General features: G+C 42.9%; 5 protein-coding genes and 1 long non-coding RNA gene across 9 annotated transcripts; 3 read left to right on the forward strand and 3 right to left on the reverse strand.

Moving 5' to 3' along the window:
- Positions 1-235: 235 nt before the first annotated feature.
- On the forward strand, positions 236-8,073 carry LOC6574931 (neural Wiskott-Aldrich syndrome protein). Of its 4 annotated transcripts, none has more exons than XM_002000923.4 (7): positions 236-335; positions 1,179-1,349; positions 5,363-5,590; positions 5,652-6,323; positions 6,395-6,577; positions 6,637-6,837; positions 6,899-8,073. In XM_002000923.4, exons 2-7 carry the CDS (start codon positions 1,203-1,205, stop codon positions 7,151-7,153), a joined length of 1,686 nt encoding a protein of 561 aa, XP_002000959.2. In that variant the 5' UTR covers positions 236-335; positions 1,179-1,202; the 3' UTR covers positions 7,154-8,073. The 4 variants fall into 4 exon arrangements, with proteins under 4 accessions (XP_002000959.2, XP_032588204.1, XP_032588202.1 ...); XM_032732313.2 differs by having other exon boundaries at positions 245-263; XM_032732311.2 differs by having other exon boundaries at positions 286-364.
- LOC122756973 lies at positions 1,022-3,088 on the reverse strand. Its single transcript, XR_006356844.1, has 2 exons — positions 2,527-3,088; positions 1,022-2,472 (listed from the first exon to the last, which is right to left on the reverse strand). It is a non-coding gene; the product is annotated as an uncharacterized LOC122756973 (long non-coding RNA).
- A 415-nt stretch (positions 8,074-8,488) lies between the features above and the next one.
- On the reverse strand, positions 8,489-12,746 carry LOC6574932. The gene is made up of 4 exons (XM_002000924.4): positions 12,425-12,746; positions 12,215-12,361; positions 11,926-12,152; positions 8,489-11,870 (listed from the first exon to the last, which is right to left on the reverse strand). The coding sequence occupies exons 1-4, from the start codon at positions 12,599-12,601 to the stop codon at positions 8,762-8,764; spliced, it is 3,660 nt and encodes a 1,219-aa protein (XP_002000960.1). The 5' UTR covers positions 12,602-12,746; the 3' UTR covers positions 8,489-8,761.
- A 463-nt stretch (positions 12,747-13,209) lies between these two features.
- LOC6574933 (DDB1- and CUL4-associated factor 10 homolog) lies at positions 13,210-15,561 on the forward strand. Its single transcript, XM_002000925.4, has 3 exons — positions 13,210-13,724; positions 13,781-14,150; positions 14,207-15,561. Exons 1-3 carry the CDS (start codon positions 13,420-13,422, stop codon positions 15,410-15,412), a joined length of 1,881 nt encoding a protein of 626 aa, XP_002000961.2. The 5' UTR covers positions 13,210-13,419; the 3' UTR covers positions 15,413-15,561.
- Positions 15,562-15,566: 5 nt separating this feature from the next.
- LOC6574934 (pre-mRNA-processing factor 39) lies at positions 15,567-21,356 on the reverse strand. The gene is made up of 8 exons (XM_002000926.4): positions 21,246-21,356; positions 20,881-20,969; positions 19,736-20,624; positions 19,455-19,678; positions 19,272-19,397; positions 17,557-17,831; positions 16,212-17,498; positions 15,567-16,145 (listed from the first exon to the last, which is right to left on the reverse strand). The coding sequence occupies exons 1-8, from the start codon at positions 21,286-21,288 to the stop codon at positions 15,824-15,826; spliced, it is 3,255 nt and encodes a 1,084-aa protein (XP_002000962.1). The 5' UTR covers positions 21,289-21,356; the 3' UTR covers positions 15,567-15,823.
- Positions 21,357-21,451: 95 nt separating this feature from the next.
- LOC6574935 (serendipity locus protein H-1) lies at positions 21,452-24,561 on the forward strand. The gene is made up of 3 exons (XM_002000927.4): positions 21,452-22,749; positions 22,805-24,066; positions 24,134-24,561. The coding sequence occupies exons 1-3, from the start codon at positions 21,698-21,700 to the stop codon at positions 24,538-24,540; spliced, it is 2,721 nt and encodes a 906-aa protein (XP_002000963.2). The 5' UTR covers positions 21,452-21,697; the 3' UTR covers positions 24,541-24,561.
- Positions 24,562-27,827: the final 3,266 nt, after the last annotated feature.

Consider the following 27,827-nt stretch of genomic DNA (forward strand, 5'->3'; position numbering starts at 1 on the left):
TCAAACAATAAGCATAATTGATATAAACAGACTGCATGCGAAAATGCATTTGTAAATGATTAAAAGTATTAAATAATTAACAGAAAAATTTCAAATATTTGGCTCAAAATAACGGTTGCGGTTGCACGGCGGAATATCGATTTTCTTATTGACGGCCTGGGACTCTTTTGCATGGGCTCATCGATAGCGATTGCTGCATACACAGCTCAGGCAACTCTAATTTCTGCAATTTGCTATTTTCATTCTGCGGTCACACTGTGCTGGTATTTTAAGATATTTTATTAAAATAAAAAAACAAGCCAACCAAAGGCAGCGAAAAGCAGCAATAGCAACGAGTGAGCTAAAGTGACAAACAAGAATATGTGTAAAAAATAAAAAAAATCAATGATTGTTTATGTGCGCAATATGCAGCTTGAGTGCTAAAAGACCTTGAGACACGGGTGTGCACAGTTAGTTAGGGCTGCTGTCTGCTAGATTTTCAAGCGTCTATTTACATTGCTACCCCACCTGGAGCAGACAGGTGTTGTTGTTGTTGCTGTGTTGTCTGTGGTGGTGTTGATGCTGCTGTTGTCATCGATATTGTCATTGACATCTTCAGTTGGCAGCGCAGCGTCGCGTTTTATTGCATGCCTAACGTGAACCCATTTTTGTATTTGTTAAATAACTACCAACACACACATACACACAAACATAGATACATGCGTAGCCTAATCAGTGACTGTGGTATTGCCAAAGATAACAGCCAGAGCGCATTCAGCTAATATTGAAGTCAGCGACAGAGCAAGCGCCTTTGCCCACGTTTTGTACACAGCTGGCCAACTGTGACTCAACATTGGCGTTAACTGTCGCTGCCGTTGCCTCTGCCCTACCTCTGCCTCTGGCCTCTGGCAGAGCTCAAGTATTACAATAGTCTTTAGTCTCTGCCATCGCTGCGCCGCTGTTGCTGCGTCTTTTATTCAAATATTGAAGAAAAGCAAAAAAGCAAAAAAAAAAAAAAAAGTTTTCAATAAATCCAGTTGAGCACATATTCGCCATAACTGTGATTCGTTTTATTTGAGGTTCACTGTGTGTGTTTGGTGCTTATTCAATTAATACGCTTGTCTCGTTTTACCGTTACTGCGCGAGTTATCGAGTTGCTGTTTTTTAATAAATGTATTCATAATATACAATATATACAGCACAGCCGTTGCGCCGCCGCCTAAATGATTAGTACGAGCAGTATGAGGTCACAGGAGCCGCAGGGTCAGCAGGCAGCCGGGCTGTCGCGGCCCAAAAACAATGCGTCCAGTAGTCAACTGACCCAGGAGGAGAACGAAGCCGTATTCCGGCTGTTGGGTAGAAAGTGTCAGGTGAGTCAAGTGTCAAGTATGATGTCCGTATATCGAACCTATGTAGATCATAGATATATGCATGTGGGACATTCACACATTATTTGCTGTGATTAATGCTCGAAACTCGACGACCCTTGCCGATCGTCACCTCGTCCACATTGTAGTGCGTCACGCACACATACATAAATAGCTACAGTGGGCCCTCCTCGTGATAAGTGGTCGATTTTACATTTCATTTAATATAAGAGAAAATCTGTAAAAATATTTATGACAAAGCAGTTTTAGATTGTTATAATTTTGTTGTTAACAATTTGTTGGTTTCTCATAACGTAGCTGCACTGTACAGTGATGTAATCATGCAAAAACTATTGAATATTGTCATAAAAAAAACATAATAAGCAATAAAAAGCTATAAATATCTCAATCTGAAAAAAAGACCTATATTATAAATACAATATATATATTTTGCTATATAGGAATAAACGATTGGTTGAATAATCATGCAAATATTATACATATATAATAATATTTTATATATTTTAATATACGATGCATAGATGGCCTATATGTTTTCCACTATATTGAGGCTTCACTTTGCATTATTTCATATGCAGCTTGATTAAGCATTTCCTGCGGGTGGCAGCTCAAGTAACACCCAAATAACCAAATGCGCTGTGCCAATTAAATGCGACGAAACGGACGGAACCTTGGTAATATTAGATATATATGTATGTGCACAGCGTTTGCCTCTTGGTTTTTGTGTCATTCGAAATATTTGGCATGGAATATTTATAAATGTTATTGTAGACCTTTAAAAGCCCGCTATCAGCCCGATTGCTTGGGCTCTTTAAGTCAATAATGAATCGGCCATTCGTAATTTTTGACATATTGACAAAGCCTTATTTTTTTTTTTTTTTTTTTTGCACCAAAATCCGTTAAAATCGTAGAACACACACATACAAACACATATTCCTAGGGTAATGAGAGACTTGATAAGCATTTGCAATTGATAAATTCAATATAGAACAAATAGTGGGTAGACTTATCTTATCAGATTCCATACTCAATGCCAAGAAATGAAAAAGTGAAGATAACCAACTTTGGGGCCTCAAAGAACACTTGAAAATATGGCAGTAGAAAACTACTAATAATTACTCTAGAGACCATGCGATCCGTATTTAATTGAAATGCTTACACGATATGTAAAAGTAGTTGTGTATGTTTTTAATTGTAATTCACGCTTTGCTAATTTTCGACTTTCCATTGACAAACATTTCAAATGTTTTTGAACTTTTGCTTTCCGCTGGCAACAACAATAACAGAAACATGTTAAGCCATGTAGGATTGACGGAGTGGAAGAGAAACCTGATACTCTGCAATAAAAAAATTGATAACATTAAATAAATAGCATTGAAAATGCATAAGATAATCCTTTTATATACACTTATCGATGACTTCTGCCAAATCGATAAGTATGAATATTTGTAACGCATTGAAATGCTGAGAACTAGTTCATAGTTCTTGATATAAGGATCAATAGACTAATTCAGATTTTTTGATTGACCTTTTTAGGCATACCCTGTACAATATACTCAACGGCAATAGTATAAAAATAAATCAATGTAAACCACGCCCCCATTGACCTGCCCGCAAAAGTTGTTGTGGTTAATGACACAGCTACGACTGCAGCTGCAACGCGCAACGATGTCGACTGCGATCTCAGCGTATGGCCTAACAGAATTACCTCACAGCCTACTGTTATCGCTGTTGATGCAGTCCATTTGTCACTCATTTGTTTGCATTTATTTTGTATAAACTTAGTTCACGCATATTACTGTACATTGGCCAACAGTGACCACTGGTGGCAACTGGACTTTCTAATTGCTGTTTTGCCTTTTGTCTGGTTTCGTGTTGCTCTTGCCGTTTTGCAGACGCTGCTGCTCTCGTTGCTGTTGTTGTTGTTTTTGTTGTTGCTATTTAGCTGGGCTTTTAATGCGCTCCATTGCTCCCTTGCCCTCTTCGCTCTGCCTCTCTCACTCTCTCTCATATACACATGTATACACACACGCGCAGCGGCTTAGCTAAGCTGCGCTGTGACGGCCAGTTATTTTTGTTATTGTTGCCATCGATTTTTATGCTTTTGACAACAAACGCAACAACAACAACAAACGGCAAAGCTTGTCTCATGTAGTATGCACATAGAAGGCAAGACATCATTTTACAATGCTACTTATGTCCACACACATAGTCACACTCAGAAACACACACATTTACAGTTGTGCTTAAACATCTATAAAAATTCAAATATGTTCACAATTTCGCACTTGGCGCCGCGTGGGCAACACACACATCAACGTCAACATCTCTTTTCATCTTAAGAGGTCACAGAAAGAGACAAAAGAGAGAGAGAGAGAGAGGAAAAGAGAAATATAGCAGTTGTTTATCTGTCGCATTAGCTGCCAATGTAACACATATTATATCACATTTAGATGCACCCTGGCTACAACTAACACAGAGCACTCTGATTCGAGGTGCCCATGGCATAGGTGCCATCAATTTGAGCCAAACATGGTTCGGTCAGGGCTAAAACATTTTTGGCCAAATGTCAAGTGTTGTGGCCAAGGCCAACAACGCACAAACCAATTTGCAATTTTGTTACAAATTTCTACTCTTTGAGTCTGCATTTAGTTCGATAACTCCATTGAATTATCAATATTACTAAATATTTATAGGGTATAAATATTTGTGCGGTATATATGTACATAGATTGGTAACCACATTGCATTGCAGAATGCAGGAGGAACACCTCATTGCAGCTGTTTAGCATATGTAGCTTCAAACAGATGTCTAACGTAATGCAGTTATCATTCATAAGTTGCTACGTTCAGTCTTCAAATTCTTAATATACTTAGAATTCTTCATCATATATAAGTGTAAATGTTCATTAAGGAATTCAAAAAGAACAAACCGGTTAACTGCTTAACTTGAATAAAGCAAATTTAACATAACAGTATGCTGTTGTCTCACTGTTACGATACACAATTCGTAGTTAGTTAGCAGTGCGACTGTTTCTAACAACACAATAACATGATATTGAATACATTGGGCTACTTTTTTTTAGAATTTGAGAACAGTATTTTTTTGCAAGTGATTTACACGGCGAAGTTAATCATTTTGCTATAGATGACATCAAGAAACTTCTGTAAATTCTTATCTTTTATTTCTCTCAGCTGAAATGGCATAACAAACAAAAAGAAATCACTTTTGGCCGCTTTCCTCCCATTGACTTCTCATCAGCATATTTAAGATCCATTGTTTGCTGTTTAGAAATTGTTGAAAGTTTTGTTGATTTAATGATCAGATGACAATGGCACGCATTTGTTTCTTTTGCAAGTTTACTTTTGGCAAGGATTGTTATATGTGGCAGTTTTGTGGCCGTTGTCGCCACCATTTCCTGCGCAGCCAATAAAAAAGGAAATTATGAAGAAAAACGCAGTCTTAAATCACCACAAATATCGTTTCCGTTGCGTACAGACAGGGAGCAACGCAGTGCGCGTTGTGCAAGTCCGCACGAAACTAGCTGCGGGCCAGCGGGTCTCTCCCGTGGAGTCCATGGCGGCTATCAATTTGTGGGGCTACGTGCTGGGCATCCCTAAGAGTCCAACCAGTTGCAGTTGCAGGCAGTTGTCTAGCTCGACTGATATGCTAATGTGAATGTATTGATGTTTTAGTGAATGTGGCTAATCGGTATTCAAATGAGCAGCGTATGGCCAAAGACCAAGTCTGTGACAAAGCAAGTGGCAGAGCGCGAAACCGAAAGTCAGATGAGTTTCTCAACTCGAACGCGACGGTTCGTAGTCTTTGACCGCTGCATTCAAATGAGGCGTAAACTGAAGGTGTGTTCGCCACTCGATTGGCCAACTGTGTTTTTATTTTTATTTTTTTTGGTTAGGTGTGGGGGAGTTGGGGACTGCCCTAATGTATAAACTTGGTAGTCAAACATATGCTAATCCATTGCCACATCTTTGCAGACGTTGAACACTGCCGTTGTGCAGATCTACAAGACGGAGGGCAATGCTCACTCACACTGGAAGAAGAGGCATACGGGCGTCATTTGCTTCGTCAAGGATAGCGCCATACGCTCCTACTTTTTGCGCGCCTACTGCCTGATTAAAAATGAACTGATTTGGGAGCATGAGATATACGATGGCATGCAGGTTGTCAAATCACGTCCCTTTTTGCTCACCTTCGAGGGCAGCGTAAGTAGTCCACGTGAGCTCACATGAATTCAAATTAATGTATCATTCCACGTGCTGGTAGGATGGCAATGTGGGCTTAAACTTCATCTCGGAGGATGAGTGTGATTCGTTCTTTCGCACCATAGACACCACAATAGAGACGCGGAATCGGAAACGGCAGGAGAAGCGGAACAGGCAAAAGCCGCAGCAGGCGCCACATGCTCCAATGCCATCCTCCATCCAGACAGCTCGTCAGCCTTCCATGCAGGGCAGAAGCCCAATGCAGACGACGGCGTCGACTACAGTGGACAGCGGTCCCGTGCAGCTGCGCAACAATAAGATCAGCTCGGTGACGCTGACCGCGGCGCCGGCACCAGCGCATGCGCCAACCAAAAACTTTTTGTCGAGCAATTTTGGACTGAGTGGGTCGGGAGGCAAGGATAAGAAGCGTCGCGTGACCAAAGCGGATATTAGTCAGCCGACAAACTTTGTGCACATCAGCCACGTTGGCTGGGATGCGGACAAGGGTTTCGATCTGACAGGCCATGAGAGCGACGAGATGTTGGTCAAGTTCTTTGCCAAGGCGGGCGTCTCCGAATCCCAACTGAACGACCGAGATACGCGCGCGTTCATCTACGATTTCATTCAGAGCAATAATGTGCTGGCCTCGGTCAAACAGGAGGAGACTGAATCGCCTACAGAACCAACGCCCACAGAGCCGCCACCGGTGCCCAGTCGTCATCATCCTCATCATGTATGTTGTACTGCCTGGCCCAAATTGTGTTTGATTTCAAACTAAACTCTTTTCGTTATATTCTGTTGCAGTCGCAGAATGGTAACCAAAGATCAGCGCCGCCTCCGCCACCGGCGCGGCAGCCGCCACCGCCGTTACCAACGACGGTTCCAGGTGCATCACGTGCACCGCCGCCGCCCAGCAGACCGCCACCCATTACAACGGCTCCTCCGCCACCACCACCACCAGCAACGGTCTGCCCACCCGCAGCAGCAGTAAGTCAATTAAGTAAAATCGTATTTTCGCAATTAAAGCTGTTGCTATTTCCTTGTAGCCGCCACCACCACCACCCCCAGCACCTCCAGTGGCTGCGCCACCGCCGCCTCCGCCACCACCACCCATGGCTCCACCGGAAATGCCGATTATTGCTTCTACGCAGACATCGGCACAGGCCGGAAAAGTGGCGCCACCTGCTCCTGAAACAGACAACCGCAATGCGCTTATGGATGCCATACGCAAGGGTACAGCGCTTAAGGTGAGTGCACCATAGATATTTCCAGAGTACAGTCTAAATATCCATCATTGGAACATTGCAGACAGTGAAGCCAAATGCTCCAGCCGCCAACACCAGCGATCCACGCAACGACCTTTTGGGTCAAATACGTGAGGGTTACGCCTTGAAGCCGGTGACTGAACGTAAGATTCCTGATCAGCGGATTAGTGACGGTAGCTCCGGTGGCACCGATGCCCTGGCCGATGCGTTACGTCGTGCACTGGCGGCACGTGGCACTGTCATGCATTCAGACGATGAGGAGGATAATACCTCCTCAGATAACGATTGGTCCGATTAGATTGATGACGGTTGATGGCAAACAATTTATTCCAAATATAAGCAATAATTTAATTTGTGCTTCGGCATTTTGATTCATCGATGGATGAATCACTGTAAATACTGTTTAGTGAATTTTTCATACCTCCTTAATTTAATTTTTTTTTAAACTGTTAAAACAAAAACCAAGTTTTAAACGAAGAGAGAAAAAACACGAAAATATTTATGATCGCATATGAAAGCATTTTTAACATTCTTTTCAAATTCACATATGCATATCTTTACCTTCAATTGCTCAAAGATAACGAATTCATAATCAAAAAAAAAAAAAAAAAAATAATAATAATAATAAAATAAATAAAGAAAACAACAATATTTATGTACATACATATGAATATGTATCCACAGCAATAAGTCTAAAATATATGTATATCTGTATATGCTTAACTTGTTCAGAAATGTGCCAAAAATGAAGAAACTATAAAAATTCCCCTGTTAAAAAAAAACACACAACAACAACAACTACTTAGAAAAGTCTGTAAATAAGACCTAAGATATATTTTGTGAAACTTTGTCTAAATTAACAAATTCATCGAGTCCCAATTAGATTTATATGGGGATAATTTTACCGATGCATGATCCTAGGAAAAGTATGACGACTGAGGTTTTTTCTATATCCGATAATATAATTGTGAATGTTAATGTGAATGTATGTATATGTATGTTTTGACAAATTTAAAACCCAAACTAATTAATATATTAATGATTGAACATAACCTTAGCAATTGCGCCCCATTACTGACTAATCGAAATTTGCAAATCAATTAATAATAATATTAGAGTTTTCGCTCAAAATTTAAAATAATAATTAGCTAAATTGTTTAAATTAGTAATAAAAATATACTAATGGTATATCGTTGAAATATACCTTATATAACCAGACCATAATGCTTCCTAAAACTTCTTTGAAAGAAACTAATCCCCAGTTGTTTTGACATTCTTGTTTGTCTAACCCAAAACTATGGGAATTTTAATCTACTAACTAAACTGATTCCAAGTATTAATGCTTTTAGTTAAAGTGCATTAAATGCACATAAATGTAGTCATTTCATTAGACATTTCACATATATGTTGAAATTAGTTAATATATTTTTGGTTTGTTTTTGTTCTTGTTTTGGAAAAAATACGTGAAAGGTCGAGGGTCAAGCTGTATTAAGTAATGCATGGTCGAGTCTAATGAATTATGTGCGAATTGTGTGTATTTAAATAAGTACAACTACGTACATATATTCTATATTTAAATATATATAGTAATTATACATACATATATATATATATATATATATATATGTATATATATTATGTATTCTATATTGTATTATATAAGCCATTAATTTATGTAATTAACGTAAATAAAGTTGTGTATATCTAACTTAAACTAATTTTCACTTTACATGCATTAAATTATTCGAATTTTGGTAACGTATATATTGTATATACGAGTATTATGCGACTAAGTTAAGGATTCTGTATGAAATACGTGTATTATATATGTACAAAGTGAGTTTATGGCGACTATATAAGCGAACGTAAGTGTATGCTTAAATTTAGTTAGGAATTAGAATTTAGCTTATTCCATTGGGTTTTCCTGAGCCACATTTGCATCGTCGTTGAGCTCCCGTTCAATGTTGGCATTGTTATTATTCTCGGCTATTTCATTGATATTCAAATCATCATCGAGTGCCAAACGTGGCGGTTGCTGTTGCAGCGGCTCCTGTTGCACTTGCTCCAGCTGTTGTTGCTGCTGCTCATTGATGCGGTTCTCAGTCTCTTCGTTGGCGCTGTGAACATCTTCCGCAAGCGCCTCAATGCAAACTGCTGCGGTCGAGGGATCTGATTCCGATTCCGCCTCATGATGTGCCGCCTGCACAGTGGCGGACAGCTCATGGTTAAGTATATTCTGTTGCTCCTCAGCACAATTGTAGTTCGAGGAGCTCGCGTAGACTGGCTGGGCTAGTGTTTCGCTATCCTTGGGCGCGCTTAGGGTCACAACTGGAGATGTGTTTTTCTCCTCACTTATTCCGCCATCAAACTGAGCAAACTGAGATGGTTCCGGGTGGATGTCTTCAAACTGCTCGTCGTTAGCTGCCAATGGCTGCTGCTCTGCCTGACTGCAGACACTAGTGATGACAAAATTGAAAGCTGCTTCACTGTGTAGGTGGGGTTGAGACTCGGCCTCGCTTGGCATTTGTGATTCTTCTGGCAACTCCATCTGATTTGGTTGTTTTTCTTGATCAGACTCTGACTGTTGGGCCATGTCTGCCGGCTCTCCTGAATATATTTCCGAATCGCTTGGTGTCTCAAGAACTGCTTGTTCCTCCAATGCGGTTCTTGCTGTTTCCTGTGGCTCTACTGTTTGCATTTCTGATCGAGGTTGCTCTTCCTGTGCCTCACTTTGTGTCTCCATTGGCGGGCCCTCGGGCTCCGGAACCGAATCCGTTGCTATTTCCGGTTGCGGCTTCGCTGGCATTACGGACTCATTTTCCGTTTCTGGAGCCGGGCTTTTAACCGCATCCTGCTCATCTAACGGTTGTAGCTCTATCTCACGATAAATGCGTTCCTCTCGGTCCTCGTACGTGTCCATGTTCTCGTCGGCTTCATCGGCAGACGAGGCGCTACCATCGTCATAATCCCCATCGACGTTTTCGTCTTCTGCACTATCCTCACTCTCGTGCAAGCCATTGTAATGCGTGTTGTCAGCTTCACTGCCATTGATATTGACATCTGAGATATGCAAGTCCTTCTCCTGCTTAATAATCACATTACTTAAGTCTAGACTGTTTATATATGCCGACTCATCGTCTCTGCTGTCATTGTGGTTTATCTCATTGGATTTGTTTGGCTCATGTTGTTCTACTTCCGTTTCATTTTGGCCGGTCCACTCCTGTTCCTCATCCGCATAGCCGCGATTCAGTGGTTCCGGTTTGATAGCAACTGTATTGAAAGGCACCGAGGCGCCACTTTCCACTGCCACAATTTGTGGTAACTGCTCTATTGTGGCTGGCAGTGAACTTGACGAAGATGCAACATCCCGGTGCATGGCGCCTCCGGTGCTTTTACGTGCCGTAGATTTTGTTGCAATCTTCTTGGTGGGATTTGCTGGCCTTTCCACGACATGGTCCTCTTGGGGCACTGCTTCCACGGCGCTCTCTAGTGGCACTGCCTCCTCTGCCATTGCCACACCGCTAGCTATATGAGTTATTTGCATTATGCGATCGAGTTCCAATCGATTCGGCTTAACATCTTCTTGCTCTTCGGGTAACTTTTGGCTTTCCTCGGTATAGTTACGCTCAAGCTGTAGCATTGGTATACTCGTCATGACCGTAGATTGTGGCTCGAACTCTTCTCGTGGCGCAAAATCACTTGCAAGGCTGTCATCCAAGAGTTCCTGCTTTATATTCATAATAGCACTACCTGCAGTCTCTACGCTTTCCTCGATTGGAGATTCCTCAGGAGTTGTGGCCGATGCCGTTGCTTTATCACTAGCCTCCGAATCCTTATTGCGCTCCTTATGCTTTCGTTTCTTTTTCTTTTTAGCGCTCTTAGACTGCACCTCGTTGTCATCATCCACGATAGATGAATTGAGCTGCCCATGATTTTTGGTTATTTTCAGCTTCAGCTTTAGTGGCTCTTGTTTGACTTGCACGCCATCCGTGCTGGGCATTAGCTGCTTCTCGTAGGATTCATCAATGACTTCCTGCTTCACAGACTTAGCTGGCGGATCAGCTGGGGGAACAGCTGCTGCATTGGCAGTGCCATTGGCTGCATCCTCGTCGCTGTCATCGTAGCCAGCATCTGCATGGAAATCATCACAAGAAGGCGGCTCATCATTTGGGTCGCTCTCAGGCTCTTCAAAGGCCAGAGGTGGTCCAGTGTCATCGATGTGAACCTCGGGCTCGTGCTTAATGCTAACAAGCGTGTTCATTGTATTCTTAAGCAACTGATCGACGCGTTTCAAATAATTTTTGGATGACACCCGGTCAGCGCTACGACCCGCGGATGAAGCGCGCAATAGTGGTGATCCCAAGCGTTCGAGCACAACCACTGGCTGCATTTCAACTTGCTTTGTGTATGCGATGGACGATTGCGCATTGTCTTCGGCTTCCAAATCGTTTTCGTTCTTGATACGCATCTCGGCTTCATGATTAGCTGCCTCAGGCATTATGTGCTTGGAGTGATTCAAGTAAATTTTTGCACAGTGTGGTGCATGGCGCATGTAGGCAAATTCACTGCTGAGCGGCCGGCTGCACCCACCACATTGGCGCGTGCGCCGGGCACAGGGATGTGTATTGTAAAAGAAATTCGTTAGAAACGTTTTCTTGCACAGTGGACACTCGCGATCTAGCACCTGCAGCTCGATGGGCGTGGGTGATGTATGCTCGCGCAGATGACGAGAGTAGGCATAGTTGTTTGCTATGCTTGCGTCGCACAGTGGGCACTGGTAAGGTGTCTTAGAGAGCTTGTGCCACAGCTGATGAGCTTTGATATCGCTAAGACTGTGATAACTCTGATTGCAGGCGGTACAATGATAGCGCAATATTGTGGGTATATGTACTGCTGTCTTATGCTGCTCGGCCAGCTCCTTGCTCTCGAAACGTTTGCTGCACACACTGCAAATGGCCTTACGAGACTTCTTGGCGGGTATTGAACACTTTTTCACCTCAGCAGGCTCCTCCTTTCTGTATTTCAAACAATTAGTATATTAGCATTCTTTTATTTTACCAATGCACTTACATTTCAGTTTTGCTCGCAGTCAACGGCTGTGGCTGTGGCTGCAAGCGCAGCTTTTTCCGACAGCTTAGTGGCTCATTTTTTACAGCATCCAAAGGGATATCAGGGGTATTTGATTTGACGCTGTTGCTGCTACTGGCGGCGTCCTCCGTTTTACGTTTACGCCCGCGCTTTGCAGGTGTGGCTGCTGTTAACGGCTCGCTTTTAAATATCGGCTTCACATCTACAATCTGTGAATGGAATATGGTTTGTAAATACCTCAATTTCTTTATGATTTAATACTGATGTTTACCTTTTGGGGATCCACACTTTTAAGGCCCAGTAGCTTTCGAGTTTGATTGTTTGTTGCGTAGCACATTTCTCTAAACTCATAAAAATCATTGATTTTATCCACGCACAGGCTGCACATTGTCTGCGGCATTTTATCGTTGCGCGTAACCTGCAAATGAGGGATTTTTTTTACCAGATCACATATTTTCAGTAAATGGGTAGATGTTTTTACCGTAAAGCCAACCAATTCGAAAACTTTTTGGCTCAGGCTGGGCTCGTCCAGGTCCACAACATCACTCTCAACGGGTAGTATTGGCACCTTGGTCGGATTATCGATGCCGCACAAACGACAGATCTTGTACAAGTTTGCTTTGAGAGCCGCATCAATCTTGAAAGCGAAGCGCTCCATATTGTTTCTGCTATTTAATTTCGTGCTGCAAAAATTATATCCCTACATATTTGTAGTTGAACTTGCTGCAAAAGTGTTCACTTTTTTGTTTATTGCCCACAGAAATTAATGTGCCCAACCATCAAGTAACAACTATAAACGGGCACACTTGCCAGGGCTACAACGTGTAAGGAGAAAAATATTTAATTGTTCTAAACAGGTACGACATTGTGAAACAGTCAAAACAATAAAATAAAAAATAAAAATTATATTTTAATAAAAAAATAATAGAAAAAATTTACAAATTCATACACATATTAAATAAATATATTCATTTTGTACCTTTTATTTTCATTTTCTACTGTTTATTGTATTTATAAATAAATAAATAAATTTATGAATAAAACGATAGTTACCTTATATATTTATTTGAATCGTATATATTTTACTAATTATAAACTTCATTCATGCATAAAATATGAACAAGCAAGCAAGTCACTAACAACATTCTACATGCCGATATTTAAACCCGTCATAATCAGGGTCAGGGCTGTCAAATGTTTATGTAAATCGTAAGCTATATGGAATTTATTGTTATAAAGGTGGCGTATTATTGCGTAGAATGTTCTTTTTAAAAATGATTTAATAATGCATTTAGTAATAATTAGATTAGTGCTAAAAATTATTTCAAATTGATTAGGATTCGATGTTTCACAGTGACCGGTCACAGATTTACCGATATTGACATCTCTACTCAGTCGAAAATTTTTAATATACACAGCCCACCAGATCTGCAAAGTGGCAACAGATAAAGCGGATTGTACACATATATTAACAACATGGAGCAGTATCTGAGCCGAAGAGAGAGCTGCTGGCAGCAACAGCATAGGCACACGGGTGTTGAGAATATGCTGATGCGCCGCATTTACAGTTCAATGGGCATGTTCAACAGTTACCATTCCAACTGCAATCCAGGCACGGCCGGACAGGACACTGGTGCCATATACAATCTGGAGTTCAATGCTGATGGCAACATGGTTGTTGCGGCCACTGAGCGCAAGTGCGTCCTCGTTTTTGACGCCATCACTCAAAAGGAAATCTTCAAAATTCCCGATGCTCACTCAGACAGTGTTAATTGCATTAAGTGAGCATTGATGGGTATAATGTTTATTGCTTATTAAATCAAATATTATTTTGTAGATTTTTCGATGATCGTTTGTTCGCCACAGGCTCCGATGACTTCACAGTGGCCTTGTGGGACCTGCGCAACATGAAGCAAAAGATGCGTGTACTTCATGGTCATTCGAATTGGGTGAAAAACATAGAGTACTCGTCCAAGGATAAGCTGCTTGTTACCTCTGGTTTTGATGGCAGCATATTTACGTGGGACATTAAGTCGCAGACTGAGCAGGGCTTGATCTCACAGCGTGTTTTTCATGCCAGTGGACTAATGCGTTGTCGAATTTCACCAGCTGGAGATAAGTTGGTTTTGTGCACCAGCAGTGGTTACATTATGATTGTGCACCACTTGGATCTGACGACATTACACAAGGATCTGTGTGGATTCCGGGTAAATTAGCATCTATTTCAATATCTTCAGCTATCCTAATATGTTTCCAACCATAGCCTGGCATCTACAGACTGATGCAACTAGGCGATCAGTACATACCACAGGCTGCAAAATATGATCATGTGTTTTCGAAGTACCAGAAGAAGAATCGTGTGGAACTAGTGACAGATTTTCCAGAGCAAAACGATGCGGAGATGATAATGGCGCTACAGATACATCCACAGTGCCGCTGCATGCTGACCAGGAATGTTAGCTGCGATGAACAGAGCGAATGGACTTGCATCCATGATATCAACGAGGAGCCAGAACTGATTGATGACGATAGTAATGATGAGGACGAGCCCTTGACCAAGAAGAAGCGCACACTATTGGCCCAACCGACTGAAACAGAGCAAGAAGACTCACCACAGCGTGGTGCACAAGGTCGGTCTCATGTGCGCCGAATATTTTACCCGCGTAGAGTGAACGGCACAATGTCGTTGGTCAGTGCGCGCTCCGATAGCTTTATACCAGACATCTGGGCGGCTGAAGTAACAGTTCAGGAGAGAGCTATACGCCAAAGTCGAGCACGAAACTCTGCCAATCATGTCAGCGGCTACAACTTTGTTTATGCCATCAGTAGCGGGGTTCTGCCACTGCGCTACTCCTCGGCCGCTCGATTTCTGGGCGGTGCAGCACGTACACGTGCTGCCCTGGGTGGAGATCAGAGTACACAGACAGAACCCACTGCTGCAACCTCAGAGACAGCCGGTAGTCGAAGCAGTAGCACCAGTGGCAGCGGCGCTACTGCTAGTGCTAGTGGGAGTAGTAATACCAATAATGAAACCACCGTCGGCGCAGAACTTGGCGCAAGTTTGCGCATGCGCCCGCTCAGCAACATCTCAGCTGCAGCTGTGGCAACGGCAGGCGAGAATGCTGCACATACAATATTAGTGAATGCTAAGAAGCTGCTGTACTATGCCTCCGAGACAAACAACAAACCAGGCTTCATCAAGGAGCCGGGATTTTCGGCGGATGGCCGAGTCATATGTTCGCCTTATGCCAATGGCGTGCGGCTGCTCGGCTATCAGGCAGACTGCAGTGACTATCCCAGTCAGGTGATGCTGGAACAGGTGAAGCATAGTCCACGGCAACTAGTGGAGTTAGCCAACATTGTTGAGCACCAGGATGTGGTGCTGTGTGCCAAGTTCAGTCCACGCGAGCCACTTCTAGTAACCGGATGCAATAGTGGCGAGGTGGCTTGGTATCGGCCATGTCTCTAAATGACAAAAGTAATTTCTAAACTGTACATTTTTTTTTATTAGCTCTAGACACATTTCCTAATTTTTCGAGTAACAACATCAACAATGTAATTGCCAATAAATTTTAATATCGGGCGATTACAGAGAACCGATTAAATTAATATCCATAATAGTATAGTCTACGCATATTGTTTCTGTGTTTGTGTTTATATTTGTATTTGTATTGGTTGTGGATGTGTGTCTGTTGCACATAATATTCACATATGAATTTAAGCGCTCACATATATGCTACATATTTATAAGTATGTATTTTAAGAAACAATTATAAAATTACAAATATCTTTACATTAGACTTTAACGAGGCTAACTCCGGCGCCACCACCCATAGCTGGTGTGATAGGGGGAACGCGACTGGGCGAAATAATGCCTGTTTCAGTAATAGTTACCATAACCACTCCACTGGCCATAATTGTAGCCAGCACCGCCGGTAGCACCACCACCTCCCCCAGAGCTGTAGCCGCCCCATTGATTGTAGTAGGAGTCGTACGATTGCTGCTGTTGCTGGGGCGGATAGGCCCCTCCGCTCTGCTGAGCATAGTAGGCGCTTGAATTGACCGAGTTGTAATTGTAATTGGCATTGCCTGCCGCCGATCCACCATTGTTGTAGGTACTCGGTGCGGCAGATGAGCCGCTGGAGGCAGCGGCGTTGTCCTTGGTGTTAGTAGAATTCTTGCGACTTGGACTTGCGTCATTGCTGGGGAGGCAAAGAAAAACAAGAGTTAGTTTTATATCAGTTAAATTTAGTTCCTTTAGACTTTACCTCTTCTTTTGCGCCTCGTTGGCCTTGCTAAGAGCAAGTTGCAGCGCTCGTTGCGCATCCTGCAGACCCTTGGCAGTGCTACCAAAGTCCTCTAGAAACTCAACCTTTCGCTGCGCAAAGAGCACCTTCTGGTCTGGCTCAATGTCAGCGCGTGCCATAAACTTATCCATAATCTGGACGATCTCCTGCTCCACAACCTGTGGTCGCTGCAGGCACAAGTCAATCATTTGTAGAGCAACACGAGTATTGGCCGGATCTCGTTCTAGAATTTTGTGTAGTACGGCTAGGCCACCGTCCAGATCATTGCAGATCTTGTTGAGAAATCGAGCATATTTAATGGCCAAGCTGCCTGCAATCGCCTTGTTTTTGCTGTGCTCGATGTAATGTTCGTACAGCTCGCGGCATCGGTCCAGAGCACCGCGACGTCGCTCCACATTGATGCGACGATAGGCAACTTGCAAGAGATTGGGACAACGCTGTTCTAGGCGTTCCAGAACTTCGGCGGCGCCATCAAAGTTCTGCTGGCACTCCTCAAAAGCTGCCCACATTAAATGCAGACTAGGCTTCTCCGGATGATGGATGCGACAGGCACGTCGATAGACGTCACGTGTAATGTCCACTATATTTTGGCTTTGGTCATTCAGCGACTCCAGATAGCGCAGCATCTTCAGCCAGAATTCGTCATACAAAGCGCAGGCAATAAGACAACGTTCGAAGAGCACCAGAATGCGTTCTCGATCACCCTTCTCGATCTCAAAGTCAAGGTAGTCCTTCCAGTTTTTCAGCTGAGCTCGTTCCAATGGCTTCACATGGAAATATGGTCGCTTTATGCCCTCCTCGAAGGACCAGCGTGCCGTAACCGCACTAACAGTCAACTTGTGCAGCTTGCGTCGCGCTGATATTGCTCTTTCCTTGATGGCCGCTATCTCCTCCTCGGTGAGCGTGCTGAGATCACTAAAATCAATGTGAGCTGTTTTCGATGTGGCCGTCGCGGATGACGGCTCACTTGTGGATAGATCGGTGTTATTTGCTGATTCGTCAGCAAGCGTTTCACCACTCTCTTTGGGTGACTTTCCGCCAGAGACATCTTTGTGCTTCTCATCGCGTTCCCGGTCGCGATCACGCTCATTCTTAGCATCCTTTGAGCTGGAGCTGTCACGACGACTTTTGGATGACGATTTGGATGACTTGCTTTGCTGGCGTTCGTGCCAATCTCTGCGCAAGCGAACCAACTCCTCGTTGCTAATCGTGGAGGTTATTGCTTGTTGATGAATAACATCTTGAAAACTGCAAGAGGAAGACATTTCAAAGTCCAATCTAAGTTGGGAAATCAATTTGCACTCACTTGTCAAAGTGACCGTTGTAGCCCTGGGTAGGTATCGCAAGGAGACGATCGTATATCTGAACTACGCGGTGATAGCGCTTTGATTCATTCTCCCAACGTATGTAGGCATCCCAGAGCTTGTCTGAGCGAAACTCTAGACCGCACGCCTGCACAGCCCTCTCGTATTGACTTCGAATGAATTGCTCCTCGTCACCATGATGCGACTTGATGTGCATCAGATAATGTATCCAAAGATCAACGGACAAGGGGATGGCTTCCAGACCGCGCTCAAATACCTACGTGTTTTTCGATTTGATTTTTTTTTTTTTTTTTTACAGAATTCGTTTGAATCGATTTCACATTTTTGATTGTTGAACGTAGAGAAGAAATAGAAATGTTTACAAAGATTTGAAAAAGACTTTAGCAATTTCCATACTTAACACTTAGAAGACTAACTAACTCGGACTGTTGTTTCTGTTGTAGTTTTTGGTTTTTGTTGGTGGTGTCTCGGTGTCTTAGAAGTTAGCTTATGGTTCTTAAGTAGCTTAATTTGAAATTCATAGAAACATACATAAGTAATATAGACACACACACAGATAAAGTAACACGATTTTAAATTGTATATATATAGTAATATTATATTAATGTTTTTTGCACATATAGACTTAAAAATTTCATTTAAACGCCATTTGTACTTACTTACGGCTTCACGAGAGAACGTGTTGTAGGAGTCGAAGGAGTTGTATGGTGATAACGACAACGAAAACGTGCGAAGTAGAGCAGAGAGTTGATAAACGAACGGTTGACCAACTAGTCGGATTTGTGGGTCAGTTGTGATATATTTGTGGTTTTGCTTTTTATTATACACTGAGCCCATTGAAAATGAGAAATCAGTGTATAACGGTTTCTTTTTAGTACAACGTAATGTTGCGGAATATACAACAAAAAGATTCTGTTGCAATTGAAGAACAACAATAACTGTGTCCGATAATCGAACGTGTTGTGAAAAGACAATTGTGAGCTTCTCTTTATCTAAAATAATAGCTAATCAAACACATAAAACACGACATATTAAAGCACATAGACTTTGACTGAGAAAAGGGGCGGCAAGTGAGATCCCAGGTCAACGATTGAGAAATCTAGGGATTAGGAAAAGCTGAATCTGAACAGATTTTCTTTAAGTTAAAATAATATTTGCTTGTGTAAGCAACTCAAATCAATCCAAAATTAAACATCAAGTTCATTTGATCAGGTAGAATATGTGAATGTAGAAAGAGTTTTGTATTGAGAAAATATTTTGAAAAATTATTTCCTATTTAGCTCAGAGACGAAAATATTAAATACCAATTAATAGATATTCAGCTAACATTTAGAACAGAGGACATGCAATATCAGAAATAAAAAGTCCTTGCATTGAATTTGTACTGCAAGAGCACGTATAACAAAAGATTAATCAATCGGGACCTTGTCCTACGACGAAACTGACGCTGACCGCTGACTAAAAGTGTGTGGATCAGTTGGATTCTATATACATAAATATTTATATATACTGTTTCTGTAATTTAGTTTGTTCTGTTTTTGGTAATCGTTGCTTTTATTGAATGTAGATTTTTTATTCAGTTATAATAAATTGCATTATAACAACACATATAATAATAATTGTAATTGTAATATTAAGCATAAAACAAAGAATGGCAAAGTTTGTTTAATTGCATAAAATTGTGTTGGGTACTCACCTTATAGCAGTTAGCCTTGATGCCTTTACGCTTCTCATAGTCCGCATACTTTCGCCAATAGCCGTAACAGTAGGGGTAATGCGACAGGAATGTGTCGTAGGCTTCGCGGGCCGCCTCAGCATCCGACTAAATTAATGAATCGAATTACAAATTCATCCACTGAGTTTATCGTATGATACCCACCTCGCTATCTACGTATTGCAGCAAATATGTCCAGCCCGTGAAGTCCGATGGATCATCTTTGACAACTCGCCAGTATTTGTCAAGATCCGGCAATTTTTTGCGCTCCTTCTCTTTATCTTTCTCCTTGTCTTTTTCCTTCTCCTTCTCTTTGTCTTTGTCACGCTCCTTATCCCTCTTCTGGCTGTCTTTTTCCTTGTCCTTGTCCTTGTCTTTGTGCTCGGTATCTATCGGAAAATATTTATAGATTTTAATGTGTCATTTTCTTGAAAATCGTAACCCACCTTCATCCACCCTAGGGCGCTTCTCTAGGGGTGGTGCATCGTTACTCTCTGTTGTTGGACTGCAGGGATTATATTGCTCCGGGTGCTTGCCTTTAGAACTCGCTTCACTGCTGCTCTGTTGCTCGTCATCAGCATCTTCTGCCCTTGTTGCATTCGAGTCCTTGCTAGCCTTTCGTTTCCCACTATGCTTCGATTCGTTATTGTTATTCGTGGGCAACTCATCCTCGGAAATGACTTCAGCATCAGCCGGCAACTCTGCGCGCTGTGGTGCTGGCAACTCCTCATCGGATACCTCTTCGGCGTCATTAATTTCTGGCTTGCTTGGTGGCGGCAGCTCGTCCTCTGAGATGATTTCAGTATTTACAATAGTCGCATTGCTAGTGTCCATTTCGTGGTCAACTTCATCGCCTAAGCTCTCGGCTATCGCTTGATGAGAGATGGAATCCTCGGATGAGCTGAGTTTACTCTCAAGTGGCTGCAGTGCGTCTGAAGTTGATTCAAAGTTTGATTTTTTTGCGTTCGTCTCATTTTCGTCATTTCCGCCTACAGAAGGTAAACTGTTGGCATTGTCGCCAGCCAAGGAAGCTAACAACGATGTGTCTACACCTTCTTCGGTTCGACTCTCCTTAACCTCATCACTGGTCTCTGAATGCTGTTCGGCCACGGCTCCAAAAGGAAATGATGAACTCTTCTCATCCACGCCGCCAGTCGTTTCAGCTGTGCCTAACATATCCACATCGTCGTCTAGACTTTGCTGCAGTTGCGCAAGCTCATCGTATTGAATATCGTCAATGGCAGCAGCTGCTTCCGCTACAGCATGCTCTTCTTCTTTCGGATGCACCATAGTTGGTTGATTATTAACCTCGTTTTCCTCCTCTTGATCACTTAACTGGCAGAGTAGAAATAAATATATATAATAAAAATACTTCTTGTAGATTTTAGACCTCTTAATTCATTCGTTTCCCTACTTCTCAATTGTTTTGCATAATCAGTTGGCCCTTGCAGAAAAATCACCTGGAAGCCATCATTTACGAATGGAACAACGCCACATCCGCATGAAGATGCATGTTTTTCATCATATGCAAACCGCAAGAGAGAGAGAGAGTACGTGTCTATGTTTGAGTGAGGCTGTTTGAGATACTGACCTGCGCTTGCCGCTTGGATGTCCGACGCGTAGCTCGTGTTGGCGCTGCTGCTGGTGCAGCCACAGGTCGACCCGAACGCGTTCGCCTTGCTGCAATGTGTACAAGAAATTAAAACTCCGTTTATGATAAATTGAGCGCGTGAGTGTACATAAAACTGCACATATGTGTGTGTAAGTAGGGCTCTTTTCACAATGTGGTGGGTTTTTACGTATGCGCCGCGTGATGTTCACGTTTTTGCCAGATAGAATATGCTTTATTACAGCTTAAATAATTAAGTTGCTCACAAAATAAGTTAAAGGTAATGTAATTAATATTCCAGAGCGCACTACAATCACATAAGTTACATGACTTTTGGCATTATTTACCTGAATTTTCTACTATAACGTTATCGTCTTGCTCAGACGCCATTTTTGTATTTGTGGCACACGCTGTGTGGTCACACTATTACAAAACTGGTCACAACAACAGTGAGACTGTAGTGATTTAGAGTAAAATTCTTGACACTTTATATAATAGCCGGTTATCGATAAGTGACGTGTGTGCAACCCTTAGCCTCAGAACAGGCGTCGCGTCTTGCAACACTGTTTGTCAAAATGGCGACTTGAGAATTCATAGCGTGACAAAAACAAAGCGCAATTCACAATATTTTTGGTGTTTTTGTGCAATGATTAAGTGTTTTATCGTGCAAAACTTACCGAAATGTACAAATTAACAGTGCTGTGACTGCGAACTATTAACCAGTTAATGAAATTGACCAACGTCAGCGTCAAAAATAAAGAAACGCCGACCGCATAACCTTTACGTGTCGCAGTTGCGAATGGAGTGTAAAGGCAAATCAAAGAGAATGAATGAAGAGGCGCCAAGCAAAAAATTGCCGCCTAAAATATATGGCGGTGACTATGCGCCTAATGCAAGCACACCCACTAAAGCGGCTCACGATGAGATTCTCAGCTCACTGCTACGTATTAATAATTTTGACTCCATATCGAGCATTAAGGACGAGTCTCTGGACATTGATCTGTCTGCGTGTGTGACAATTAGTTCGGCGAGTTTCATCAACGGCAATAGCCTCTCCTCAACGGACTTTTGGCGCGTACTCGATGAAAGCGCTCAAAACAACACGGAGCTCAATTTGGCCGCGGATGTGTGTCGCGACGATTTGGTTGCTCCCACTCCCAGTCCCAGTGCAAGTCCCAGCGCGGTGAACGTGGCGAACCTTTCGAATGGCAGTGCTAATGATAACACTAATTCAGAATTTAATGTTACTTTCTTGAGGCCGGAGCCGCCAAATGCGTTTACCAATTCGCCGTTTAAAAAGGTATCAACGACTCCAGTGAAGTTACCGTCACCTGAACAAATTCATATGCAGGCGGGCCAGACACCGCGGAAGGTCCGATTGCCAGCAGCCACAGCGGTGCGCCTGAAGGTGTTCAAGGAAGAGCCCGTGGAGGAGAAGCCGGCGCCGTCGGAGACCACAAAATCCCCGGTTCAGACCAAAGTGGAGATCTGTGAGGCAGAACTCACGCCGCACACATTTACCATATTCCAACAACAACAGCAACAGCAACAGGAGGAACCGAACGGAGAAATGCCACCACCAGCAGCTCCGCTAGATAACAGTGCAAAATTGGAGCTGGAAGCTACGCCACAGCCCCTCTACAAGTGCCTGGACTGCAATAGTTTGGTTTTGGACAGTCCGCAACTGGTGAACGCACATAAGGCAGCCGCTCATAGTCTGCGCATTACATACAATTGTGCCGAGTGTCAGCGTGAGTTTGAACTGTTGGCGGGTCTCAAGAAGCACCTGAAGACGCACCGCAGCGAGGGCCGAAAGGATACATGGAAGAAGTGCCCCGATTGTGGCAAATGGTAAGAGATATATATGGGAAATTTAAATTTAAATTTAACATATCCTATATTACAGCTTAAAACTGGGAAGCATGTGGATGCATCGCAAGATTCACAGCGACAATAAGAAGTACCAGTGCGATATCTGTGGGCAGAAATTTGTGCAGAAAATCAATTTGACGCATCATGCCCGCATCCACTCCTCTGAGAAGCCGTACGAATGTCCGGAATGTCAGAAACGATTTCAGGAGCGTTCGCATTTACAGCGTCATCAGAAATATCATGCTCAGACGCGCTCTTATCGCTGTGAGAAATGCGGCAAAATGTACAAAACCGAACGCTGCCTGAAGGTGCACAATCTGGTGCACTTGGAGCAGCGTCCGTTTGCTTGTACCGTGTGCGACAAGAGCTTCATCAGCAATTCGAAGCTGAAACAACACTCGAACATTCATACGGGCATGCGTCCCTTCAAGTGCAACTATTGTACACGTGATTTCACCAACTTTCCTAACTGGCTAAAGCATACGCGACGTCGTCATAAAGTCGACCACAAGACTGGAGAACATCTTGAGAACATTCCCTCCTACTGTTCAAAGAAGTCGACAACAACTAAGGCACAGAAAGCGGCAGCAGCAGCAGCAGCGGCAGCAGCCGCCGCCACCACCACCACCACTGCTGCAGCAGCAACAACAGCCACAGAGGAGCCACAGGTCGGAGCTGATGCAAATGCGCAGCAGCCCAGCAGAGAGCCAGCCAAGCCGACAGTTAGCAATGCACCAACGCCAGCGGCAAAGCAGACACGCAAAAAGAAACAGCCACAGCAAGCTACATTGGCCGCCTTGGGCATCACATTGCCCGCAGGCACTGCATTGCAGCAGGTGCATCCGCTGCCCGTACGAAAAGTGACGAATGCTGCTGCTGGTGTTGCAGCGGCACCACAATCAACACCATCACCAGCGCTGCCGACATCGCAGTCCACTGCTTTGCCCACCAAGCAACTGAAGTCTAAGCGGGAACGCAAGCAATTGACTCCCAAGCAGTTGCAACAAAAGCCAGTTTCAGGCGCTACATTGTCTGTTGCCGTGCCGCAGATTAAAAAGGAGCCGCTGCAAATTCAGAGTCCATATCTAGATCTGAACGGCCTGAGCCTGACATCGGCCGAGGATCTGATCATGGAGCAGGCGCTGGAAATGGAGGAGAGCGGGATGTTTGTGCCGACCGTAGTTAGTACCGATATTGGCACCTCCGACAATGCCATTTCCTCCGAGGCAGCCGCCGCCCTGCACTTTCAAGTTAAAAACGAAATACCCGATGAACTGTTAGCTGACGAAGATTTCTGTAAGTCCATTGCGTCACTCACTATTTACGAGCAATATATTAATGTAAATCTCTTTTGTTCTTACAGTGCCTCATAAGCCCGTCAATGGCAATCGATTGGCCTGTCCCTCGCTTGAATCATCACCGTTCTCTTCGCCCGCGTCCATGGAACTGGCAGTGGTCTCCTCCTGCAACACAGCTAGCTCAACGACGACGCAAGTGAGCACAGGTCGTACCGCCAACTACTATTTGCCTGCCTTTACGTTAAATGCTCAGGGCAAGCTGACCAGTTGCACGAGCACTGGAGCGGGTAACATGGGTCTGGGGTCTGGACCCACCCAGGTGTCGATGGTGCCGCTTTTGGTGCACTCAAATCAAATATTACCCTCGGTGGATACGCTGCTGTTTACCACACAGCCAGGCAATCGATTCTTCTCCGGCAAGGCAGTCGCTGGCGCACAAGCAGCGTCAGCTGCCACGCCCCATATGACATGATCGCACGACGGCTACTAGGCCGTCGTCAATTGTTTCAACGATCTCCTGTGTCTTAATTAAGCTAGGGTTTGCGACCACCTCCGCTTTGCCAGAGTAAAAGGCAATGATACGGATTATCTTGAGAATAGTCCTTAAAAACTTAAGTTAGATACGACGCTATGTTTGTTTTAGTAATAGACCATAAGCAACCTTCTACATAGAGCTAGGCATCAATGTATATACAAGTACATAAGCAGACATATATGTACATTTATATATATGTATATAACATATACATATACATATGGCATACGTATATATGTGTATTATAAATTACCACCAATACATTTATTATTTCTACGCTTAACACCAATTACAATAAAAGAAAATCAATAAAATTCTTATATATTTTTAGTAAAAGCAGAATGAAAGGTTCCACTGTATCTTTAGCGAACGTGGCTTGCCAAACTGTGCGAACTGTGCGCTTATGCCAGTCAGTGGCTCTCAAACTGTATGCGTTGCAGATTGGTACCCTCGAGGGTATTCTTTGTATAGGTTACTCTGGGTTCGCTATGTTGTTATTGCACCATCCGCCTGCCACTTAAATGGTCACATATCAAAGGCAAGCGAATCGCTTCAACGTTTAGCCTCCGGTTGGGGTGGTTTCAGGGTGGTGCAGGGTGATTTGTGCGGTTATGTGGCTTTGCTTATGCTGTTCTGCGTTGTTCCCTTTCGCGCTAGTGAACAGTTCAAACGTTTTCCAAACAGCATTGAATGTATATACATATATATGTATATTTATATAATATGTAGTGCCACTTGACTGCAGGTCACTTCAGCCTGAGCATCCATAGATGCGTCGAGGCAGTGATTATTTATACTTTTTCATTAATTGAAATATAAAAAAAAAATACTGGTACTGTAATTTCGTCTTTAAGTGCCATGAGAGTAGTATCTTTAAATATAATTGTTTTTGTTTCTAGAGAAAAGGTCATAAAGCAGTTAAAAATTCTGTTAGAAAGCTTTAAGCTTTGTATTATTTGGAGAGCGATTGCGCCATTGGTCGGTCCTGTTATATTAGCGGGCTTAAGCTACAGTCGAGAGCAAGCTGTAACGCCATTGGTCGAAATGTTTTCGGTCCGATCATCTTCGTTGTGGGTGATGAGAGCACAGGGGACTTAAGAACTGATACTCTTTACGCTGGACGACGTTGCAGCCTGCAACTTGTATGAGGCAATTTAGTCTGTGGGTGATTCTTCTCACGATCGGTTGTGCCGGAGCATGAGTTGCGACAGATGTCAGAACGATCGTGTCTACTGTCTGGGATTAAATCTGAAATTCTTGTCTTTTTCTTATATAAACAAAATTGAAAATAATACAGGAAGAAACAGAGGGAGCGAAAGAAATTGAAAGTGAATGGAAGGCATTCAGAGCGATGACCTCATATACATATATGTGTTTATACATATGGATTCACGTTGAAACACATTTGATATTATGTTTTTATGAAAGTTACAAATGTTTTCTTCAAATTCTGATGGCAGCCTAAGGAAATACACAAATGTAATAGAAATATATTGGCTACCAAATAAAAAAATGGTTCTAAAAACCCAACATCATCGATTTATGCGCTATAAAACATATGCTTATGCCCAAATCTGTAGACATATTTGTCATATTAATGCAATGTTTAGGGTTAAGCAATTTGTAGGGCATAAAATTATTATGGCATGTGTCATACACGAAGTAGTTGAACCCTTTCGTGTGGAGAGTACAATGCAGAGAGGAGCGAAACGAGAGGAGCAGCCACAACAACGACAACAACAACAACAATAACAGCAACAATAACAGCAACAACACCAGTAGTAGCAGCGGGTGTAAAGAGGTTAACGCACAAGGGCAACAACAACAGCAACAATGTTGCTGACAATGTCGCGACAACAGAAATGACAGCATAATAATAATAAAGAGCAACAGTGAGTGAGTGTGTGTGTGTGTGTGTGTGTGTGTGTGTGTGTGTGGGTGGGCGAGTGAGTTAGAGTGAGTGAGTGAGCAAGCGAGTGTGGGGATATCTGTGAGCCATTGGCAACGGCAACAACAACAACCACAAACATATCGAAAGGCATAAATAACATTGCACACAGTTGCTTCGCATGAGCTTGTGTGCATGTGTGGATGTCCGTATGTGTGTGTGTGTGTGTGTCTGTGGTAAAGGCAGCGAACGAGTTACAGCAACAACAATCATTGGGGTGATGATGATGACGATGATGATGATGAATCTGATAATCATGATGACGATGAACGATACAGGTGAAGGCGCCTGGCGTCTATTTGCGAACGTTTTTGGCGCGTTTTGTAAATATTTACACATGTAGAAGTTACCTGTGATTGTTACCTGTATGTGGATGAACGAACGACGCTGTTTATATGTGTATGTAAAAACATGCACTGCGAGGGTAGCTCATGACGTTTGCAATAACAATAAGCAAGCATTTAAGGAATATTGGTTTATTTCTTAAGGTGGGTATGCGGAGGTATATATTCATAATTGTATATGCATGTATATAATAGAATAATATATATATTGGGGTTTCTTGCTGTATAATTGTTAAGCCAACCCTCCCAGACAGGCGCTTAAATTGGTGGGCGTTCAAATATTTACAGGTAGACGGCGGCATGTTTGTGAAAAACTTTAAGGTAAATGCGTTGTCTAGCGCACACGGCTGTTGTTATTTATTATGGCTTGTCGATATTTTAATTAAGTTTATAATGATTGCAGTCGAAATACAGCCACACACACAGCTACACAGGGGTGAAGGTGGGCGTGGCATTAGCGGTTTCCCACTTGTAGCCGTTTCCCTGCTTGTGCCCTGTCTGCTAGTGTCCTCGTTGTCTACACGGAATCAAAGCCAACAAAAAGCAATAACACACCAGGCACGTGACTTGTTTACCATATTGAATTATTTGTCTATATTGTTTAAATGTGTCAGTGCACAAAACACACACCAACACTCACACAAAGCACAGACGCTTACACACACACACACACACACACACAGAGAGAAAGGTTCTCTGTCTTCATAACGGGCACAACTTTCCTTGTGCAAAAATTGAAATTATTACGGAAATATTGTTTGACATTGCCTTTTTTTTTGTATTTGTATTTGTTTTTTTTTTTTTTTTTTTTTTTTTTTTTTTTTGTGGTGTCCTGGCTACGTGCGTAAGCCGTGAAGCAGGGAGCATGGGGCATAGGGCGTAGGGGCAGGGGGCATGGTTCATGTGGTTACCTAAACTCAATCAGCTGTACG

Source organism: Drosophila mojavensis, unplaced genomic scaffold (genome assembly GCF_018153725.1).
Source record: "Drosophila mojavensis isolate 15081-1352.22 unplaced genomic scaffold, ASM1815372v1 contig_231, whole genome shotgun sequence".
NCBI lineage: Eukaryota > Metazoa > Arthropoda > Insecta > Diptera > Drosophilidae > Drosophila > Drosophila mojavensis.

Bases quoted from the DNA above. Each gene is read 5' to 3' on its own strand.
- LOC6574931 (XM_002000923.4), top strand. From the start codon at position 1,203: ATGATTAGTACGAGCAGTATGAGGTCACAGGAGCCGCAGGGTCAGCAG. The intron at 1,350-5,362 runs GTGAGTCAAGTG...ACATCTTTGCAG, and splicing joins TGTTGGGTAGAAAGTGTCAG to ACGTTGAACACTGCCGTTGT. The intron at 6,578-6,636 runs GTAAGTCAATTA...ATTTCCTTGTAG, and splicing joins TCTGCCCACCCGCAGCAGCA to CCGCCACCACCACCACCCCC.
- LOC6574934 (XM_002000926.4), bottom strand. From the start codon at position 21,288: ATGGCGTCTGAGCAAGACGATAACGTTATAGTAGAAAATTCAG. The intron at 17,832-19,271 runs GTGAGTACCCAA...AAAAACACGTAG, and splicing joins TCAAGGCTAACTGCTATAAG to GTATTTGAGCGCGGTCTGGA. The intron at 16,146-16,211 runs GTAAAGTCTAAA...TTGCCTCCCCAG, and splicing joins AACGAGGCGCAAAAGAAGAG to CAATGACGCAAGTCCAAGTC.
- LOC6574935 (XM_002000927.4), top strand. From the start codon at position 21,698: ATGGAGTGTAAAGGCAAATCAAAGAGAATGAATGAAGAGGCGCCAAGC. The intron at 22,750-22,804 runs GTAAGAGATATA...CCTATATTACAG, and splicing joins TGCCCCGATTGTGGCAAATG to CTTAAAACTGGGAAGCATGT. The intron at 24,067-24,133 runs GTAAGTCCATTG...TTGTTCTTACAG, and splicing joins GTTAGCTGACGAAGATTTCT to TGCCTCATAAGCCCGTCAAT.
- LOC6574933 (XM_002000925.4), top strand. From the start codon at position 13,420: ATGGAGCAGTATCTGAGCCGAAGAGAGAGCTGCTGGCAGCAACAGCAT. The intron at 13,725-13,780 runs GTGAGCATTGAT...ATTATTTTGTAG, and splicing joins GACAGTGTTAATTGCATTAA to ATTTTTCGATGATCGTTTGT. The intron at 14,151-14,206 runs GTAAATTAGCAT...TTCCAACCATAG, and splicing joins AGGATCTGTGTGGATTCCGG to CCTGGCATCTACAGACTGAT.
- LOC6574932 (XM_002000924.4), bottom strand. From the start codon at position 12,601: ATGGAGCGCTTCGCTTTCAAGATTGATGCGGCTCTCAAAGCAAACTTG. The intron at 12,362-12,424 runs GTAAAAACATCT...CCTCATTTGCAG, and splicing joins TCGAATTGGTTGGCTTTACG to GTTACGCGCAACGATAAAAT. The intron at 12,153-12,214 runs GTAAACATCAGT...TTCCATTCACAG, and splicing joins AAAGTGTGGATCCCCAAAAG to ATTGTAGATGTGAAGCCGAT.